This window comes from Diadema antillarum, unplaced genomic scaffold (assembly GCF_040938485.1).
Source record: "Diadema antillarum isolate AM-2024a unplaced genomic scaffold, OU_Dant_1.0 scf00000103, whole genome shotgun sequence".
In the NCBI taxonomy this organism is placed as follows: Eukaryota; Metazoa; Echinodermata; class Echinoidea; order Diadematoida; family Diadematidae; genus Diadema; species Diadema antillarum.
In genome coordinates, this window is record NW_027270992.1 from 447542 (window position 1) to 462460 (window position 14919).

At 35.4% G+C, this 14919-nt stretch overlaps 1 protein-coding gene across 1 annotated transcript; it reads left to right on the forward strand.

Annotated features, from left to right (window-relative positions):
* Positions 1 to 1193: 1193 nt before the first annotated feature.
* LOC139718930 (uncharacterized) lies at positions 1194 to 3645 on the forward strand. Its single transcript, XM_071630379.1, has 4 exons — positions 1194 to 1253; positions 2355 to 2533; positions 3217 to 3291; positions 3553 to 3645. Exons 2-4 carry the CDS (start codon positions 2362 to 2364, stop codon positions 3576 to 3578), a joined length of 273 nt encoding a protein of 90 aa, XP_071486480.1. The 5' UTR covers positions 1194 to 1253; positions 2355 to 2361; the 3' UTR covers positions 3579 to 3645.
* The last annotated feature ends 11274 nt before the right edge of the window (positions 3646 to 14919 follow it).

The window sequence follows — 14919 nt, forward strand, 5'->3', positions numbered from 1 at the left end:
ATTCCATTTCTACGTTTTTAGGTAGTTTTAATGCTTTATTCTCATAGTATAAACACACAGCAACATCCAAACGCCATTACTAGAGAAACCAATCATAGATAAATTCATAATTGGCATAAATAACATAAATAGATTAAAAAAAGGAGATGTGATACATTTTTGTAAATCTTTTAATATTTAGAATATAACAATCTTACCAACATCCAAAAAATGCTTAGAGATTCCATCGAGGTATAATATAATACTTTGAACATGAGGTGTTGAGCATGATTACGAATATAAATGTAAATGTAACATTTTGTGTGTGTGCATTTAATTATCTAACATTACACATTCCCATTTGACTAAATAAATTTATTGATTCCACTTTAATGTTGAGAACAATGGGGTGATAATTTCAATCTCTTACCGTTCAAAATTGTGTTCAGCATACAACAATAATACACACTGTCTGAAAACTATAAAGTCCTTGGTCTTTTAAAACCTAGAGTTGTCAAGGTGATGATTGCTAACTGTTTGCCGCACAAGCAACCGGACGTTCATCAATGTCAAAATGCCAAATTTAGGTCATGTCCCTTTGAGAAAGTAAGACTTTAGCTTTTAGTGGAATATGGAAACGGGAAAGATTTTCAGGAAGGAAGGGAAGGGGAATAGGTTAAAGCATAAACTCCAAAGGATTTTAAATGATGTATTTACCGAAAATCTGGAGGAGTGGAAGTTATAACTGGGGCATGACGGACGTTCAACACCTGTGAGTAGATTCTTGAAGACTGACTCTTTATTCTCACCTTAACGTAACAGATCGATGACTCAAACAAACAGGAACAGATTGCTCGTCAAAAGGACATCATCACTTCGATTACGTGGGATATGAAATACATGACCAACGGAGCCTCAAACGCATCTCGGCTAAGCGAGAATTGGCCAGATGGAAGGGTTCCATTTTGCTTTGAATATGTGACTTTGTTTGCTTCTACACATGAAGAAAAAAGAACAGGGAAAAGTTAATTTACTTAATAGGGAAGCAGGAAGAAACGTCACGTCAAATAACAACGTATGTAGTCTTTTCTGCCCCCTCCCTCCCCCCTCACACAAACACACAAAATCTCTCTTTTTCTATCGCTTGGTATCATTTTATGGGATTAACTCTGATCGAGAAATATATAAAAGGCAGTCGTTTGACGGGTAAAGATCATCAGACGCCAGCAAGAGATCCTCAACAGTCGACCTTCCAACACATCCATCACAACTACGTGAGTATCACCGTCGTATTGTCAGCACCCTAGCTTTAACTTTTCCGTTGTATAACTTCTACACGTAGTAACAGCATCACATTTAATATGATTCATTTTAAGCCTTAATGTGATATCAACCCTTAATAGAATTATTCTAACGCTATTATGTAAGCTCATAATAATCAATTCAAACGTAAATGTACGAAATTTTAACCCAGGCCTAAACAATTGCTGAATGTCATACCAAAACAAGAAACAATCCTGAATGTTGAACATTTCAACCATGGTTCATAATATTGACTCTAAAAAGAATGAGTTTTCCCATAAATTTAGTTAAGTCAGTATACTAGTCACTATGTCAACCAATTCACATGCAATGAAAATGGTATCTGGGCAGGTTGGTGAGGAAAAGGTCTAATAGCTCTTTATCCATATTATTGTTTGAAATTTTGATTTTGATTGTCTTCCAGATGTTTTATCAATGAATCACTCAATTTTAATTTCCTTGAAGATAAGGTGACGATAGATTGCAAGGGTAGTTTAACAGTAAGGATAGATAGTTAAGATAGTAAAACAAGCTATATGACAGGTGAGCCAAAATGAAATTGCATGTATATATATATATATATATATATATATATATATATATATTTATATATATATATATATATATATATATATATATATATATATATGGGTATGTGCGTGTGTGTGTGTGTACATGTGTATTACATACATATTGGATAGAAACCAAGTTCATGCTGTCATTACCATGAAATTATTTCGGCACACAAATTTTCGAGCTATTCGCCCTTTCTCAAGTGCTCTTGATTCACAAGAACACTTGAGAAAGGGTGAATCGCTCGAAAATTTGTGTGCAGAAATAAACTTTTGGTATTTTATATGATATATATATATATATATATATATACATATATATATATATATATGAAGAACTTGCTTCGAAAAGGCGCTAAATCCATCACTTTTCAATAGATCTAGCGCCTTTTGGTTGCAAGCTCTCTCTCTCTCTCTCTCTCTCTCTCTCTATATATATATATATATATATATATAACAATATATGATATATGTGTGTATGTGTGTTTTCTTTTGTCTTAGAGTCATCATGGTTAGCAAGGTCCTCATCGCTTTCATGGCCCTCGTGGTCGTCGCTTCAGCTCTCGAGTTCGCCGAGGGAGATGAGTACGCCGCCGACATGGAATTCATGAAGAGGGACCCGGTCATGCAGGAGTTCTACCTCGCCGAGAAGAGGGGTCAGAGCATGAGGAAGTACAAGCGTAAGTATCACTTGCATTTGTCTGCTTTTCTAAAACCTGCCTCTACATTTCTTTAAGATGTGATATCATTCTTATGCATATCGAAGAGTTTAAATAAAAATATATATATATATATATCCATTTGATTAACTTCAGATATTTGATATTAAAACTGCTGAAAAGCAAAGAAAATAATCAAAATATATTCGAATGTCCTAGTAGATTACACGACATATATTTCCAAAGAGTGCGTTTGATATGATCATATATAATTGGTTGCTGAAAATTATTGTTTGCCATTGCTAAGTAACTTCATAACGTAACCTTTTGTTTGGATATTCCCACTAGGACAGATCTCAATGTATGAATTTTGATTCTTCATCTATGCATTCATATCAAAAGTGTTCTCTTAAACAAATTCGTACTGTACTTTTGCAAGCTCTCCATGCAAGCTTTTCTTTGTTTGTGATACAAAGTTTTATTTGAAAAAAAGTTCAAACCTAAGTCACATGTGTTTTTTGAATATCGTACAGGTTTGACAAAATCTATGTATACATTGGAAAGAAAAAAAATAAAAGTAAGGTTAAAGAAAGTAGTAACATGAGACGACCACATTATGACCATATCTTATGATATGGAGAGGTGTTTTTTTTTCGATCCTGGCTCACACTCATTTCCTTTTTTTCCCGCCAATTTGTTCGCAGCGTGTGCCACCCAGCTGAACGAGGACCAGACCTGCTGGTGCAGTCGACGAGGTGGGAAGTTCGCCTTCTGCTCAGGTAAGCTGTTGTTAGATAATAATTTCCTTGTCTGCCTGTCTGTGTACATGTGAGTGTGTGTGTTATGGTTTAACAGAATGGACGTCTGTTTCTTTTAGTTGCCTTTGAAACCGATTGTTCAGATAGGACTTTACTTGATAATTACGTAATGTTGTTATATCTCTTTAAGCCTTTTCTTGTCACTAAACAAGCGTAAACTATATTGTTCTTTTACTCATCGTTCTTTATTTTATCATCTGTTATCTTTATTTTTCATTTCAGGAGCCGCCGGAGGAGAGGGAATCTAAACCGGAACTCCGCCATGACCTCTTCAATGACCCCTGACCCGAGTCACTCTCGTAAAGAGCCAGGACAAGTTCAATGACCACGCGAATGTCTAGACTCTGAAGTATATAGACGCTGCGATCATCAAGTGTTAGATTTTTGTCCCCTTGATTTTCGCCCCAGATTATGCTATGAATTAGAAGCAATAAATCTTATATAAAACTAAAAGGCTAGGTTGCTCAGTGTCGTTTAGACTTGGGTCTCGAGGTCTGTCAATGTTTTGCAATTATGAAAGAAGAGTGTGATATGAAGAAGGCGTTTTGATGTTTTGCAATAGTAGAAATGAAGAGTGGTAATAGGAGTATAAGAGAGATGAGAACGAACAAGCAGAGTTGTAATCATCTATCTGTCTTACTTTCTTAATATCCATAAATACAAACACATGCACACACATACAATCGCACATAGTGTGTACATAGATTATATACATACGTAATACACACAATATATATTTAATTATATTTATAATATATATATATATATATTTATATATATATATATATATATATGCATACATAAATATATATCTCATACATACATACATTACACATATGCACATTTAAAACTTTGTCTCTAAATCACAAAGTTGCAAAAGCATGTTAGGATCAAACCTCTGTCGTGCAAACTTTAACGAACGGAATAATGATATATAATGAGGGACACCATTTCTGCATTATCATTGTACATGTACAAATTGTTGATAATATGCCCTATAATACATAGTTGTTGTTTTTTACAATCTTCAACAAAAGTGTACACAAGGTACAATAGATAATACAGAAAGGCTATAGCTTTAGCGTAGCTTGATATGATTGCAGCTTTTATACATAAATCATATAATAAACACAGAGAGAAAAAAAATATACGGGAGTGTGACTTACGTAGAGAAATATATACGATAGAAGAAAGAAAAAAAAGGACAGGAATAGTTTGCCTACTTCAGAAAAGGTTTGCCTAATGTCACACAAAATGATACTCAGCTTAAACAGTACCTATGAATACGTTATCAACAGGTTCATGGGAGTATATGGGGTATTTTGCCCACACATCCAATGTTGAGGTAAAAAGTAAGGAGAAAGACCTTTTAAAGTGGAATATTTCTTAGAGTAAACAAAAACAACAACAACAAAACTGCCAAACCCAGATCATTTATTTTATAGAATTGGCCATACAAACAAGCAATCCTCGATATTCTTTGAGAACATCGGTAAAACAGATAAAATCACTTTGCCAGTCTCAATATTTTTTTTTTTGTTGTTGCTAGGAATGTTAATGTGATCAAGAATTTCCCCATTTTTTTCGACTTAGCTATGATGACTTTCTCCAAACCACGAGAATTTCTTCTTTTCGTTCTGGAGGGAAAATAAAATGTATAGGATTAATTGTTGGATATGTTTACATTATGTACATAATTATATACATCATTAATCATTATTTAAAGATGGATTCATCTTTGTGAGGAAAGCAAACATGAAAGTAATGGGGGACTCCGAGATACGCCGAATATATACAAACCTGAACCAATATTTATCATGATCACATGCATTTCACTCAAGCAAACATAAAATATGGAATAAATCAGAAACGGTTTGGGTTGTTGTTTTTTTTTTTTGTTCAGAGGTGTGACGGTTTTGTCAAGGCCCCATGGAATCAATTAAGGGAATAAACAGAAATGAGAAAGAAAGGAAGAGAAGATGAAAAAGTAGGCGACATAAGAACAGACAAACCAAGGACAAATTCAAGACCCCTCCACTCCCAAAACACACACACACACACAGACACGCACACACATACAACTAATAAACAAAGAAGGTCGCTTAATGAGGAAATGTTGCCACAGGTCTGTGAAGAATGTGCACATTATTAACGTTATGATTATGTGATGCTTGAAGGGCCTATGATTTCTATCATCAGTGGATGTATAACATGCCAAACACCAGCTACAACAACAACAAATAGAATATCTCGGACATATCTAATGAAATTCATAACAAACAGAGCATGTAGCGATGGAGCCCCCCAGTGGGAATGTGATGGAACATACTTCAGAACTTACTGTGATATCGTTATTGTGTTTCGGATGTCTCCTGCTGGTTATCAATATGAGTCTATACACCTCACACACACATGAGGAAAACACATATTCACACCATGATGTCTCCCTTGAGATGATATAACGAATCATAAAAGTTTTCAAGACAGAACCGTTTTTTCTTAATTACAGACTAAAAGTATAAAAAGGAGATCACAATACGGCATGACAACAGAACTCGGAAACAACTTTCAGCATTTTACACATCCACTACTGGCTCACTCACCAACCACGTAAGTTCGATCATCGCTCACGAGTGTTAAAACCCTACTTGTAATAATTTTCAACCTAAAATGCATGTATATTTAGGCTTCTTAACTCTTTATGTGCCACGTTCGCACCTCCGACTCAGTCGACGGCGTGCCAACTTCGCATATTCTGCTCAACAAACAAAGCCGCCAAGACCGATCGATATTAACACCGTTAATTACTGCTAATCCCGCGGCACAATGAAAGCGTTTCTCGTGCTTTTGGTCCTCTCATATACGGCTTGCAGTCTATGTGGTGATCGACTATCAAGCGATGTTCCCAACTAGATTTACTCGTACATTCTATGTTTCTGTCACGGTTTAATGTGCAAAGGTCATGCCTTTATAGTAATGTAGCAACTGGTCATTAAAAGAAAAAAAATTGAAAATAGAGTCGGCATACAATTTATATCGAAACAAACCTTGGCATTCCTCTTTAACTTTGCGTACTATTACGCCCATCTTAAAAGAAATTTGTAGAAGTTATACAAATTGGAAAAACAGAATTCGTGCTCAAAGCATGACTACCTTCGTGTCTCAGAATAACGTGGCACACAGGGGGTTTCCACCATGGCACATAAAGAGTTAAATGTGTCTTAATTCATAATTCACTCGATAAGCTCGACCAGTTATTCACTGTTCATAATATATTCGCATAATCAAAGTCATATATTTTTCCTTCTTTCATTGTAAATTAGGGCAGCCGTTTGTAGATTCTGTTTTTTCTTTAGATAAAAAAAAAAAGATGCAGAAGGATGTTTGTGATAGAAGATGTAATATCATGTCATTTCCGTTAATCTAAACTAAGACGTAACTATTTCATGTGATTTCTGTGCAATATTATATTCTCGGCAGTTACACACAAAGCAGAAGACCTCTCTTTCTAGCTCTCAGTCTCTCTAGATATACATAACTTGATCATATTCGATATATTCGTGCAATCATTTACTTATTTGTGTGAATACGCAAAGACTCTGCAAGACACAATTTTCATTTGTAGAACAATGTTTTATTTAAGTTTTGCAGCTTAATTATATGGATCAATTAGTAGTGTCATTATATTGAACAGTAAGAGCAAAAAGCTATTTCCTGAAGCTACTCTTCACTAATATGCATAGACATTATCTTTAACTCATTAACTTTGCTGCATTGAAGGTCGAAGTTTTTTTCTAATGTTTAAAATCTTGTCTTTACCTCTTAAAAAATAATTTCCTTTCTTGTTTCGAATATAGGAAAAAGCTGCATCCAATTCTTTTTTTTTCGGAAAAGTAAGGCTTACTCCTTCATTCATTGTATATCGCAGTCGTGTCAACATGGTGCCCAAGGTTGTGATAGTCTTTGCGACCCTCGTGGTCGTCGCGTCGGCTCTCGAGTTCGCCGAGGAGGACGACTTCAAAGCCGACATGGAGTTCATGAAGAGGGACCCGATCATGCAAGAGTTCTACCTCGCCGAGAAGAGGGGCCAGAACATGAAGAAATACAAGCGTGAGTAGGAATTGTTGCGAATAAACTGTACAGACACCAGCAAATAACTGTCATTTTCCTATTCATCGTCGGTGTAAGTGTGCCAGATAAGGAGTTCCTGTTCATTTTCTTATATAAGCCATTGGAAATGTTTAATCTAATAAGGTAGAGACCACACTTCAATTGCAGTTACGGTTTTATTTGTAGTCAAACAATCAATAAGAGAATGATTATCAATGAGACGAGAAGGGGGAGAAATTCAAGGTTTCATGCTTTAGTTTAAAATTTCATTCATCAAGCCGGGCTTTAAACTATATTAATTTATGTTTCCTTCATTTGAGGCATTTCGTCATGTGTCACACATACATTTGTCACTGTGTGTACTCTACGTTAATTTATTTGAATCCCTTTCGATTTTGTTGTCTCAATAAGTTATGTTTCCGACTTTCTCGACAGCTTGTACGGACCAAATAAATTCAGACCAGACTTGCTGGTGCACTCGTCGAGGAAATAGATTCGTATTCTGCACAGGTGAGGGGTATGGCACGTTAACTCATATCTAACCAATCGATTACACTACATTACAGAAGTCATAACCCCATACAAGTCTCCTAGATGTCTCCGATCCTCTGCTCGAAACTTACTTGTACCTACCATCAGAACAAAGTCCGATGGAGGAGAGGGCTTCTTCTTTTGCCGCACCTACTTTATAGAATTTTCTGCCAGACCCACTGAGAAGTCAAATGCCAATAGACAATTTCAAACCAAAACTCAAAACTTTTCTGTACAAAAGAGCATATGTTTGTTGAATTTGAACTTATCAATGCAGTTATAATGTCAGATGTATTGCCAACTCTGACCTTTCTGCCTTTCATGTACGTATAAGAAGTAGTTATTGTGGAGTAATGTATTGTGTTTGGTAAATTGCAATTCTTGTTGTTATATTTTGTACTATGGTAAAATTTGTTTGTAAAGCGCATTGAAATTCTTTTCAAGTCTGAAATGCACTATATCAGAATTTTCCTTCTATTATCATTATTATTTTCATTATTTGATGTAATTTAGATTGATCTGGCATTATCATTATTATGATCATTTCATTTTATTTACTTTTTTTGTAACAGATATTATGACAGAAATGACCTCGGCATTCAAACACATTTTGAATTTTATAATATTGGAAATATTTTAGAAAGAAAATACGACTATAAAGACACGTAGAAAACTTCCATTTCTTCATGATTGAGAGTCTATTTTTTCAAACAGAAAGTAAAGATTTTGTAAAGTAATACGTTCGCAGAATGAAGGATGACGAATTTGAAATAGTAGAAGTGTATCATTGAGAATCTGCTATTGTTTTTCTAGCTGAAGATTTCACTGACAGATTCATCGATTGTATTGTTTTTTCAATACTTACGGTTGACGTGTTGCTTTCATTTTCATCGAGTACACGGTCGGTGTAGATACTAAAAGTTATTTTGTCTTGATCTTTGTGTGTGTGTTTGTGTGTGTGTGTGTGTTGTTGTTGTTGTTGTTTTTGTTGTTGCTGTTCATATCAATTCCGTTGTTAACATGGACCTGATATTGAAGGAAATTCAAATAAAGAAATTTAAATCATAAACAAAAAAAAAATAATAATAATAAGTTGGCGATACATTCTCTTGCATGAGATTTGGTCTTAACTTTATTATGATTGTGAAGGCCTTCATTTGAATCATCATTATAAGTGTGCTTCCGGAATCGTTTTTTTTTTTCTTTTTGTTCTTAACTTTATTTGTCTATTTCATTTTTTTGTTCAATACTTTTTAACTTTCAAATAATTTGCAGAAGCTGGCATTGGAGAAGGAATCTAGACAGAGATGTCCACGCAATTTCCGATCACCGAATTAATCTCTCCTACCAGGATTACGATTTCGACAAAAGAAATGCATGCGTAAAGACTACAGAAGTGACATGATATCCCATTGATCAATTAAATTAGTAGCTGCCGTTGAATATTTTTCTCTCTCATTCACATGATTATTACTGTGGGGTGAAACCAATAAAAGCTTATCTCGCGATAATAGTCCAACTTTTCACATAGTGACTGTATTCATTATTGTGGTTTTCTTCACTGGAAATTGTAGCGTAAGAGAAGCAAACCAGAAAATGAGTGTAACACACGTTGTCTCGGTGAGTCTGAGAGAGGAGAGTGAACTATCGGTAGAAATGTGCCGCTTGAAGGAAAGAATGGAGGCAAAAGAAAAAGAAAATCACACCTAATAATAATAATAATAATAATAATAATAATAATAATAATAATTAGACAAATTTGTATAGCGCAGCTACTATGTAAATATACTCTACTGCGCTGTGATGTAACAGAGCTCCTGTCACTGATTAGACACACGAAAAATAAATAACAAATTAATCAAAGGCTTCTGAAAAAAGATATGTCTTCAATAAAGATTTGAAGACAACAAGTGATGATGCCTTCCTCAGTTTCTCAGGTAATTTATTCCAAAGTTTTGGAGCAGCACAGCTGAAGGCACAATCCCCTAAAGTTACTTTCGTTTTTAAGTGAGATTGCTTTAGAAGCAACTTATCCTGTGTACTTCGTAAATTATGAGAATATGAGTGTGATTTCATTGATATCAATTCGGATAAATAACCAGGTGCTTGACCATGCAATACTTTGAAAACGAGTATCAAAATTTTAAATACAATTCTCTGTCTTACTGGCAACCAATGTAACTTCTTCAAAACAGGTGTAATATGTGAAAATTTTGACGAACTGGACACAAGTCTCGCACATGCATTCTGGACACGCTGAAGCTTGGTTATTTGTAAATCTGGTAAACCAAACAATAGCCCATTGCAATAATCAAGCCTATTGCTGATGAATGCGTGAACAAGAGTTTCAGCGTCTTCCTGGCTCAAATATCTACGAAAGTGACGCAAGTTATGCAACATATAAAAAGCAGACTTGCATGTGGTTGATATAGGCTTCTCCATGTTTAAACGAGAATCAAGCCATACACACAGGTTTTTCACAGAGCTCGATGGTTTAACTTCCAAATCTCCAACTGATTTCATACTAATATCCAGCTTTGCTACTTGTCTTGGTGTCCCAACAACAGGAAACTCAGTCTTTCCATCATTAAAGGGTGTGTACAGTTCTGGTCGAGGTGAAGATTTAGCTATTAACGTTTTGCGAGATATTCAGAAACCACTCTATGAGATGTCAAAGAGCCTGCAGTTCTAAGGGGTATCAAAAGTTTATTCGATGAAAATTGGTTATGATATGGCTGAGATATCCAAAAACAAGGTGAAACAAAGAGATCCTAATAAAGTTGTGGCATGTCGCCTTTCATTATTAGCACTTTTTTGGATATCTCAGCCATTTGAAAACCAATTTTCATCAAATAAATGTTGAATCCTTCTTAAAATTACATGCTCTTCCATATTTCATAAGAGACTTTTCATTATCTCACTTAAAAATGTTCAAAACATGAATCCCTACCTCAACCAGTACTGTACAGTCCCTTTAAGCATTAACTTATGTTTGGACATCCAAGAACGGAACATAACATATACCTAACTAATATAATCAAACCTGCCTCCCGTCCTGGAAGTCACATATCCAAACCTCATGATTGGCGAAAAAATAATTATCTTCAAAGAGATGGTAATTACTCCGGAGAATGCGCAGAGCCACATGCCGCAGCTAGCAAGGTCTTCTTTACGCACCCTGCGATTCTAGCTTGATTCACTCAACCGTAGGTACGGGGGAGTTTCTCAACTGATCTCTGCCATGAACGGCTGGGGATTCCGCTGACCTAGCCAGCTATGTCGACAGCGCCCTGTCTTGGGAGAGGCAGTCAAATGATGAGGCTCGAGAGGCCGGTGTGCTCGCCGCAATGCGGCCTAACGACACCGTCTCACCAGCCCCATTTGGCACGTGGGGTTTACTTGAATTCTGTTTGGTGTTCTCTTCAATAATTGTGCCATTCACTATCAGCGAGTAACATCCTCCTCCTTTACGTGGATACCCTTTTCTGTACATTGGAAATTAACACCTGCAGTTTGGTACGTGTTATGCACCAAGGCAGGCTGCTGGTTTAAGTGTCCTTTTCTGGTAAAATGAGGACTGTATGGTGGAGGCAACGTTTTACTTCACTGGCCTAGGCCATGTGGGTGTGGGTGGCTCCGTGCACAAAGTGTATATATCAAGTTTAAAAGTTATGAATTGTTTAAGTTTCAGTGCCGCCATAGTTGGATGAGAAGACTACAGCAGTTCGTGACGTCTTTCCATAGCAACGATATAAAGAAAAAGAGAATTCAACTTATTCATTTTCCAAACATAATGAAAGAGCACTCGGCCTATACCTCTTTCAGAAAGCAGGGGGAATAACATTACCTTTAAATGTATCAGTTTCAAGTGAAGGAAAATTATATTTTTCACTTAAAAAAAAAAAAAAATTTTTAAAAACTTTTCTTCTACTTTTTTTCTTCTTATCATTGCCCTGCAGAGACGTCACGAACTGTTGTAGTCTTCTCATCCAGCCGATTCAATTCAATTCAATTCGGTTTTATTTCAAATCAAAAGAAGCATAACAGTTAGTCCGCAGACTAATCGTGTCATGCGTACAGAATAAAAATACATGCATGATTACAGAACATTCACAATCCAAGAAAAAATCAAAAAGTTAAAAAACCTATTAAATTATTCAGTCATACCAATATCATACAAAGGCGTATTCCTTACAGTCCTATAATTAACACATTACATTTACACAAAATTACACATGTGGTGATATTGCTGTAAAACATAGATGCAGACATTCAAAAACAGACAATATACATGTACTATGGCTAGAGCAGAATAAATTTCCAAATGCAACATAACGAATAAAAAAACAACAAAATTAAATCAGCGGATTGTATAGTGCCCATATATGAAAAAAAACGAAAATACAACAGTTCATATCTTTGAAAAATAAAACAAACAGAGATTGCACTGATATCAAATCACCTTTCAGCACTATATATCATTAGTATCATATTACTATTGCACTGCACTTCAGAAAAAATATATATTTCACATGGTGGGAGTATGAAATTGGACATACATGTAGGTAAACTGTACACATACACTTACAACAGGGGAATACATGTGTGTATATCATAACAAATTTAAAAACCATGAGTCCAGAAAAAAAAATCAATGAAACATACCCCTTTTACTAAAATATTATCTTCATCAACATAACCATACACAGATATACGCTCATACCTATATATAATAAACAGATGTATCATGTACATACATATATACAGCGTAAAGATAGAAACCGCCAGTTTCAATCTATTTGTTCATTATATCGTTATACTAACAGATATAATTTCGACAATATATGATATTAAAATCAAATTTCATTCAAATATAAAAATTGCAATTCAAATTTCCAAAAATTTATTCTACGTAACTATTGATTTCTTGGTTTGTCAATTACAAAATGCATTGGGCACAATGAGGCTATATCTGTTCAACTTACCAATGAGTAATGTTATTGCAAAATGTTCAAAAGTTTTCACAATTACCGGAGTACTTGATTACCCAACTCTATAAAAAATATAAATCATGAGATTCCAAATGCAAATACATTATGAAATAACAAATTTCTCAAAAATTTCATAATTGTTTAAATACTTGATTGCACAAGTAACTGAAACTTTGAAAATTCATAACTTTGCAACCCATTGTCCTATTGTCATCAAACTACACAGAGTATTCTATTGATACTGCTGCATTCACTCAGTCCACATTCGTATTTGGTACTATGCAGGTGTGTTCTTTCCCTCCCTCTCTCTCTCCTCTCTCTCTCCCTCTCTTGTCGAAATGTTTGATACCGATCGTTGTCGTACGTTAAAGGGTGTGTACAATTCTGGTTGAGGTGAGGATTGAGCTTTTAACGTTTTTTGAGATATTCAGAAACCACTCTATGAGATGTCAAAGAGCATGCAATTGTAAGGGGTATCAAAAGTTTATTTGATGAAAATCGGTTTTGAAATGGCTGAGATATCTAAAAACAACGTGAAACAAAGAGATCCTAATAAAAGGCGTGGCCTGTCACCTTTTATTATTATCCCTTTTTAATATTCTATCCGTTTGTAAAAACAAATTTTCATCAAATAAACGTTGAATCCTTCTTAAAATTACATGTTCTTTCATATTTCATAGAGATTTCTCATTATCTCACTTAGGAATGTTCAAAACATGAATCCCAGCCTCAACCAATACTGGGTACAGTCCCTATAAAGGGAAATTTTGCCCTGACAATTGCCTGATATATCGGTGTCTCGCGTTAAAGGGGAGTTGTTCCCAAATATATTTAGGTAAAATTCTCCTTTAACATAGGACACCGATACGTAACCACAACATTTCGGCAAGAGAGAGAGAGAGAGAGAGAGAGGGGATAGAAAGAACACACACACACACACACACACACCGAGAGAGAGAGAGAGAGAGAGAGAGAGAGAGGGAGAGAGGATGGGGTAAGGAATGAAACGCTGTAAGATGATCAGATGATGTATTAATATATTGATAGAGAACTGTGAGAATGACTGACGTAGTATTTTGTTTGAAATGCATTTACGGATATGGTTACAAGTTTGACAATATGAACTGAATGATGCAACATTTAAACAGCATCTTTAACACTCGCGTGTTCATTGTTCGACAGCCATAAATGTTTTTTTTTCCTTCTATCAGCGAACAATAAACATAAGATACTTTTCACTTTACCTGATTTCACTCCGAACGCAAAGCTATATCACATTCTGCCAAAACATCGTCGAAAAAAGGATCCGTAAAATCTGGCACTTTGACGATTTGGATGTCTAGATGATGTCTGTTGGTACATGACTGTGTAGCATTTGTATTGATTTGTCTGTTTGTGTGTCTCTCGCACTCTATCTTTCCCTATCATTGGCGGTACTCTTAAATCAATCTTCCGTTTCTCCCTCTCAATCCTGCGTTCCCTCTTTTCTCCTTCATCTCGAGCTCATCTCAGGCATCCTTAGTATACATTCTCTCATTATATCTTCTCTCCCTTTCACTTTCTTCGTTTCTCCTGTCATGAAAATGCACAATTGATGCAAATTCTTGCATTATGAGTAACCCACGTGGTAAGAAGTTTCGAGAGATCGCATATATCACGTTCGAGAAATAGAGGTAGATCTTACCATTCCCTCCTAAAAAAGCCGGTGGTGTTGTGACATTTATAACTCTTCAGAGTTACAGTAATTGTGCGTGTGCGGTTGATTGTCATAATGTCCTTCTCGAGTTCGCAACATTCTCTTGAACGCCTCAATTCTCAGACTGATAGAACAAGCTCGACAAATCAACATTTGGACATCATTCTGCTCGAGAGAGCAGTTTATTGATCTAAAATGCCGTAAGCAAATCATATTCAAGCAAAAATATAGAATTACAAGTAGCAGCTGCCGTCATTGCGT

Excerpts from the sequence above, each read along its gene's own strand:
- LOC139718930 (XM_071630379.1), top strand. The coding sequence starts at position 2,362 with ATGGTTAGCAAGGTCCTCATCGCTTTCATGGCCCTCGTGGTCGTCGCT. Across the intron at positions 2,534-3,216 it reads GAGCATGAGGAAGTACAAGC|CGTGTGCCACCCAGCTGAAC; the intron begins GTAAGTATCACT and ends ATTTGTTCGCAG. Across the intron at positions 3,292-3,552 it reads GAAGTTCGCCTTCTGCTCAG|GAGCCGCCGGAGGAGAGGGA; the intron begins GTAAGCTGTTGT and ends TTTTCATTTCAG.